The sequence below is a fragment of the Microtus oregoni genome, unplaced genomic scaffold (assembly GCF_018167655.1).
Source record: "Microtus oregoni isolate MIOR12 unplaced genomic scaffold, Mior012 000127F_ref0000509, whole genome shotgun sequence".
Taxonomy (NCBI): domain Eukaryota; kingdom Metazoa; phylum Chordata; class Mammalia; order Rodentia; family Cricetidae; genus Microtus; species Microtus oregoni.
This window is the reverse complement of record NW_024544770.1, coordinates 1785064-1792360: the sequence shown is the minus strand read 5'-3', so window position 1 is coordinate 1792360 and position 7297 is coordinate 1785064. Positions and strand designations below refer to the sequence as shown.

The following is a 7297-nucleotide window of genomic DNA, read 5'->3' as shown; positions in this document are numbered from 1 at the left end:
CTAGTTATGGTGGGCAAAGAAAAAGAGTGGCATTAACCTGGATTGTTTTGGAGACTTCTGGGAACTTCCTGACCAACAATTTATGTGGAAGTATCTCATATCTGGCACTGAATTTTTTGATGTGTTTTGCTTGGCTTTCAGAAGCAGCATTATGTAGACATATAGGATGTCTGCCTTCTAAATCTCTCTTTTGTAACTTTCATGTTCTGAATGAGATTATAAAGCAGTAAGTTTACATACAACTTTTTAAAATGTATCCTTAGCTTTAGTTAACACTTAAATAACCTAATGTCACCCATTTTTCTACCCATCTCTGATCAAACTTTCCTCATGGATGGATAATTTTTATATTTGTGACTGTATAAAGAGTCAATAAGAGTGTCAATATTTTCACAACTTAAGCCTTTTCTGGGAACATATTAGAGAAGAAAGACCCAACACAAAAATCAATAAATGAAGAATAAAAGAGGTGACCCTTGGATGGGGTAAAAGGCCTATGGTGCCTCTATAAGCCAAACCTGATATTAACACTGTTGGGAGCACAGTCCCTAATGACGTTTAGTGTGGTGGGATCTTCAGTATCCTCGCGAATTATTCCTATAAACTAACAGTAGAAATAAAAAGGCCATTCTGATCTATGAAAACTACATAGATATGACCAAAATCAGAGTTATAAGAAGAGATGACAAAGAGCAAGCAGGATAGTTAACAAAACATCTTATTACCTCTGAAACCCATCATATGGATAGAGAATTAACAAGTTTAGGTGGAGAGCTTATAAACAAATCTAGGAAAGGTGGCATGTCCTAGATCAAAGCAAATGTCTTCAAAGCAGTTTTGAAAATGCATGCAGACTAAAAGAATTAAGTTCTTTATGCTTTTTAAAATTATCAACCCTTTATTCTTCTCAGCTTCTAGGAAGCAGGGCATAAAACTATCCTTGTGCTTGTACAAGGAAATGTCAATAAAATACACTGTATTTCTTACGAGTAACGGACAGCATATAATTTGAGTATATTATCACAAAAATGTTAAGATGGTCAATATGTTAAATTGACTTTATTTAACTATTCCATCTTGTATCCACATTTCAATCCATCTATGCAAACAATTTTGAGTTGTCAATTGTAAACAATACCAAAACAAGTAAAAGAATAGTTTGATATTTGAAAATGGGGTGAAATGTGAGTTACTGATTCCACAAATAACATCTGACAAACACTGCATTCATTGCTCGTTTTGTGATAGTTAGTAAATAGACAAAAACTATTGTGTAAAAATAACTTGGGCATTTAATTGTCATTGCACATGCCTGTCACTATGAGATTGGTGGGCTTTGAAAAGTCACGACAGACACGACACTAGATAAGAAAGCCCAACTCACACAATCTGCAAGTAAAAAGGATGAAAAATGTGACAGAGTCTATCCTGTATGGGTGTGGGCCTGACATGGCCCATACAGCCAACTTTCAAAGACAGTCTCTGGTAAATTTTATTGTATTAATATCTGCATTTACTCTATGTGTCCATGAACATAGATAAACCTTTTTCTGTTTGAAAAAATAAACTGGCTTACAGTAAATACACTCTTTTATAAAATGCCCTGTGATTTTAAAATATGAGAATCCACTAAATGGTAAAGTGTTAATATTTAGTTATAGAAAATAAGTTCAATTTTACTACTAAAATTGAGCAAGAAAACATGACAGATATTTGTCTTATTTCAGTTGAGGGGGAATTCTTCTCTGAAACATAAAAGCAAATAATTAAAAATTTGCTTGGTTTTGAAGGAATTGAAGTTTATTTAAAAGAGTCCCATAGTCACTTAATAGGCAAAGGCAAATCTGTCAAACAAAAACATAAAAAAGGCATACATATACACATTAATAAAATAACTGGATGTATAAGGAACCTTAAGTAAACAAAATATCTTTATATCGATATAGACAAGGCAAAGCACACACAGAAATTTTGGGCATATGTATATATATACTATTACATACATGAAAGCAATACTCTTCTTTTAGAATAATCAAAACTGACTAATAAAATAAGCAATAAGAGTGGCTACCATTTGAATTGCTAAGAGCTGTTGGTAAATATTACATCAATACTACTGACAGGAAGTGATCTATCGCACCCCAGGGGTGGAAGTTGGAATATGTACAATCTTTAACACTCATCATGATAGCTTTGACATGGTCATTATCTTTATGGAAAAGAAGATTCGACTTAAAAGACGGAGGCAGGTGGTTTTGACTATTTGAGTGAGGTCATCGTCAACACCATAGTGTGACCCCTTTAGAAACCATGGAGGAAAAGGGGGGGGGCAGAGGAAAGGAGGAGAATGGGGAAAGGAAAAGAAGAAAGGAAAGAAAGAAGGAAATTAGGTAGAAGGGAAGGGAGAGGAGGAGGGAAGGAGAGAGGAAGGAGAAGGAGGAAAGTTGAAGTAGGGAGAAGCTAGATCACACTTCATAGTTTTAAAGGGGCCTGTTGCCAGGGGGCGGGGCCACTGCCCCAGAAGGGCAGTAGTAGACAATGACGAATGAGTGCCCGTCTGCTCTGTGACGTTTGAGCCTGAGCTAGAGAAATTCAGCTAGCCTAGGCAGTACTGGCTGACACAGACCTGTCAGCAATGCCATGGCAGAGAAGCTTCTGCGAGTCTCTTTGAGAGGTGCTGGGTGACTTCATCAATGGGGCTTCTAAACAGCCACAGCAGTTTGAGAAGCAGTGATTCCGGCTTGGCAGAGTCAGCTCAGCCAGAAGACAACGCAGTTCCAGGTCCCAGTTACATCTCTGGCAGTCGCAAGCGCAAATGGGGCATTTGGGACTGTGTGGCACCAACCCCTAACATCCACGAATCTTGGAACCAGGCAGTCAACCTACAGCAACTTTTTGGCATCATCTACAGGAAAAAACTGAAGCTATCTTCTAAGTATGCATACGAAAATTTATTTTTGGACGGGAAGGATACCGACATTCGAATCCGTGCACTTGAAGTAGAATGGCCTCTACACAAAGCATTTTTGTGTCAGTCACCCTTCTTTGCTAAGATGCTAAAAGATACTTGGAAAGAACCCCACAGTGGTGTAGTTGACCTGCAGATTAAGAACGAGGATATAGATGTCGGCTCCTTGCACTTTATGTTTGGGTCATTTTACAGGGACGAGGACTTGCCAATACCACCCCGTCGAGCTCCTCACATTTTGGCAGCAGCATGCCTGCTTCAGGTGGAGCATGTCATCCGGCAATGTAAAGAGATCATGAACAGCAGCATCACTAGGGAAACCATGTGCTCATACTACACAGCAGCAGAAACATACGGACTGAAATCTATAAAGACACGCTGCTTTGACTGGCTTCTCTGCTACTTGATGACCCACCCAAGTGTTGAACTTTACAGGGAAATTGATACAAAGCTCATGTATCTTCTTATTTCTTCACCTGATTTACTAGTTATGCGAAAGGAAATGGACATCTACACCACCCTGAAAGAGTGGGTATTCCTTTATTTTAATCCATCCTGGAAAGGCACAGTGAGGCAGATGTTAACTAAGTCCAACACCTGGCTTTACAAGCACATGAAACGCATTGATAACATCAGTTTTCTTGAAAGTGAAGAAGGACTAATATTTCAGCCAATTTTTAAAAAACTGAGGTTTCAACATATCATCTGTGATCTGAACGACACAGCTACTCTTGAACAAGATCATCTAATACCTTTAGAATGGCTGACACACATTTATAAACAGCAATGGCTGGCTTTGCTTCAAGAACAAGAACAGAGGGAAATAGGGCCACGAATCATCAGTGAAGAATTCGAAGACTGCAGCATGAGATGTGGTACAATGATTAGGAGAGATGGTAAATACTCCTGGAAGTGGTCAGATTTTAGGTTTAGTTTCCCTATAAGAGTCACCTTTACCAACCGTTACATCATTTTTAGGGAAAGTCGTCAGCAGTATGATGGATATTGTTTAAAACATGTACGAAACATAGTGTTCAAAATAACTTTGGTGTGTTTTGATTCCAACGGGAAAGTAATATTCAGTAAAACAACTGGTCACAAAATTGTTACCTTCGAACATAACGAGGAACAAATTGTAATGAAGTTAGATGGTATAGTTTTAAGCTTCCCCTTATATATATTCTTCAATTTTCTGTTTTTATCATCAGAAAATATAGAACATGTGTGATCTTGTCAATTATTAGACCATAGAAGCAGCTTACAAACATTGATTAATTCATTAACTTGAAGGCTGTGCTGTAAATGTAGTTAAGATGACCGACAACAAAATGAAAATTCTTAGGAGTCTAGCACCACCACAGAGGACTCAATTCCATCTGCACTTTATTTTAATACATTTCTGAAGAAAAATTCCATATCCAACAATGAATTTGTCAAAGCAAATCAGAAGAAACTGGTCTTTTGATTTTTATTTACCATCAACGATCAAGTTTCAAATGCAATAAGAGACGTATTTGCAAGGAAAATCAGCAAAATGAACTTGTTGAGTAGATTTGACGACAGCCAAGGTTGAGACAGAATAAAAAAAATTTCTTCATTGTCCAAACTGTTGTGAATTGTAGCTTATTTATATGTGTATAAAATATAAGTCATTGGTTAAGAAAATAATTGAGATTAGTCACGATTGATTATGCTTTCAAATAACCAAATAGTGTCAGGGTTTTCCAGATAGTGTAACATATAACATGTTGGTATTTTAAAATTGGTTTTCAGATCATTTTACATGATTTGGATAACTTTTACTGCTGATTATCTTTAACTATTCATGCACAAAATGGATATTTATCTTATAATCGAACATGCCATCTGCTATGTAAACAAGTATATTATATATTCAGTGTGTTTACATAGAAGTATCTATGTTTACATACATATGTGTATATATTTATGTCACTGTAAGTAGCGAAGAATGCAAGTTTTGAAAGGGATAAACAAGCCAGGAAATGGAACATGGATCTTCATCATTCCAGTCTTCTGGCTATCAAGAAAGAGTTATTTCACTTTCCCTGCCTTAGTTTCTTTCCCAATTGCTGTGATTGTTGTTCCCTTGCGAGACCACAACTCCCAGAATCCCTCTGGACTCCAGCGCACGCAAGCGCGGAACACATTTCCCAGAAGCCTTTGCATTCCCCGTTAAAAGCAAGGACCATCACGAGTTCTCCCCTTCTCTTCCCGCCTTCCCTACCGTGTCTACACGCCCCTCCCCACCTGTTTGTTGCCCCTCCTCCATTAAAAGTGCACCCACGTGGGACCGCCGCGTGTCTGTGTCTTTTCCTCGCGTAACCGTCTCTGCCGTCTAACCCGCAGAAATTAAGAACAACAGTGGTGCCGCGTCCTTCGACTCGGAGGCCTCTCCTCCGGGCGCCCGAGGCTTTTGCCTCTGGGTTTCACCGGGACAAGGTCTAAACGAACCGACCGCCTGCATTCATCTCCACCCGTTTGCCACGGCCATTCTCCACCGCCTCATCCTGATCCGTGAGTTAACCTGAGTTGGCTTCCTTCCCCCCGGGGCGTTCAAAGACTGTCCGGCCGGCTTTCTTTGCGCATCCTGGACTAGGTCGCCAACCTCCCTCCCCTGGCTTTTTGCCCTTGGCCGAAGCCTGCCTTAGTCCGCGCGCCCAGGAGTTCGGTGCTCCGGGCTTCTTCCTCTTTTTTTTTTTCTAACCTTTCCTGTCTTCTTTCCGGCCCACTCGGCTGCGGTGCCTTTGGGCCGTACGCAGGCCCTGAAAAGCTTAATTGTCTTCTCCCAGCCGGGGCTTTTTCTCCCCCGTACGGTAGCTGGGTTCGGGCCAGTTAAGCGTTAGCACGCCCCAAAAACACTCAGACGCCTGTGTTTTTGGCCTGCCATGTTCGCGGTACCTTTTGGGTACCTTTTTTGCGGGTGGGCTGCGCTTCGACTATGGGCTCTAAGCATTCAAAACCAATCCCTCCATCCTCCCCGCTCGGGCAGCTTCTGGAAGCTCTTGAGCCTCACGCCCTCATCCTCTCCATAAAACTATCCAAGTTAACACGGCTTTGTTCCAAAACTTGGCCTAAGTACAATTTACAAGGTTCTATCCGCTGGCCTTCCCAGGGATCATTTGACCCTGACACTCTGCGGGAGCTGGCCAATTTTTGTCACCGGTCAGCTAAATGGAAGGAATTAATGTACGTGATGGCCTTCTTTTATATGGCTCTAAAGACTGACCCATCCACCTCGTCGCACTGTTCACCTGCTCACATGTTTTGACCCTACCCTCCCTCCAGGAACCCTCAGCTCCCGCCATGGGCCCCTCCGCTCCGACCATGGACCCCGCTGACGACCCCCTGCCTCCCCGACCTCGTGGGACCATTCCTTCCCGCCCTGCCCAATCAGGGGCCACCTCCCCTATCCCCCCTTCTTCAAAGGTTTCTTTTAGGTACAAAAAGGAGTCGCCTACACCTTCCTCCCACGCCTCTAAACGCTTCATTCCTAGGTCTCCAGGAGTTCCGCGTAAACATCCTTCTGGGTCGCCTTCCCGTTCCTCTGAATCCCCCAAAAAATCTCATTCCCCCCATCTCATATATCCCAGCCTTTCTGATCCAGCTTCACCTAACTTCTCTCACAGCAGGACTCGACTACGAAGACAATTAACAATTTCTTCCTGTCACAGGAGGCGCAGGCTGTCCGAATCAACTTCGGATTCTTCCGGCTCACCTCCCCGCCCCACCCCTCTGCCTCGGTCTTCCAAAACCCCCTCAGGCCCTAACCCCACCCGCCGCCTTGCGCCTAATTTCACCCCTCCCCTCACGCGCTCGCGAGCCACTGCTGCTGCTGCAACAGCAGACTCTGATCAACTCAAACCAGCTACTGTCCTGCCCTTACGAGAGGTAGCCGGCGTCGAGGGCCTAATGCGGGTCCACATCCCGTTTGCCTTATCGGAACTTTCACATATTTCTAAGCTACTAGGGTCGTACACAGCTGACCCCACTAATTTTACAAAAGAGTTTCAATATTTAACCCAATCTTACAACCTAACTTACCATGATATTTATATGATTCTCTGTAACAACTTGCTTCCTGAGGAACGCCGACGGGTCTGGGAGCAGGCGAGACTGCATGCTGATGAAGTACACCAGACTCAGCCTTCTCATCCACCCGGTGCAGAGGCAGTGCCCAAACAGGAACCCCACTGGGATTACAACTCCCCCGGGGGCATTCTGGCCAGAGACCAATTCTTAACCTGCCTCCTGGTGGGATTAAGAAAGGCGGCTCTCAAACCAGTAAATTATTCTAAACTTGCAGAAAAT

At 42.4% G+C, this 7297-nt stretch overlaps 1 protein-coding gene across 1 annotated transcript; it reads left to right on the top strand.

The window, feature by feature from the left end:
• Positions 1–2693: 2693 nt before the first annotated feature.
• On the top strand, positions 2694–4196 carry LOC121444479 (germ cell-less protein-like 2). Its single transcript, XM_041646288.1, has one exon. It carries the CDS (start codon positions 2694–2696, stop codon positions 4194–4196), a length of 1503 nt encoding a protein of 500 aa, XP_041502222.1.
• The last annotated feature ends 3101 nt before the right edge of the window (positions 4197–7297 follow it).

What these genes read in the sequence shown, in the direction of transcription:
- LOC121444479 (XM_041646288.1), top strand. Translation starts at nt 2,694, where the DNA reads ATGGGGCTTCTAAACAGCCACAGCAGTTTGAGAAGCAGTGATTCCGGC.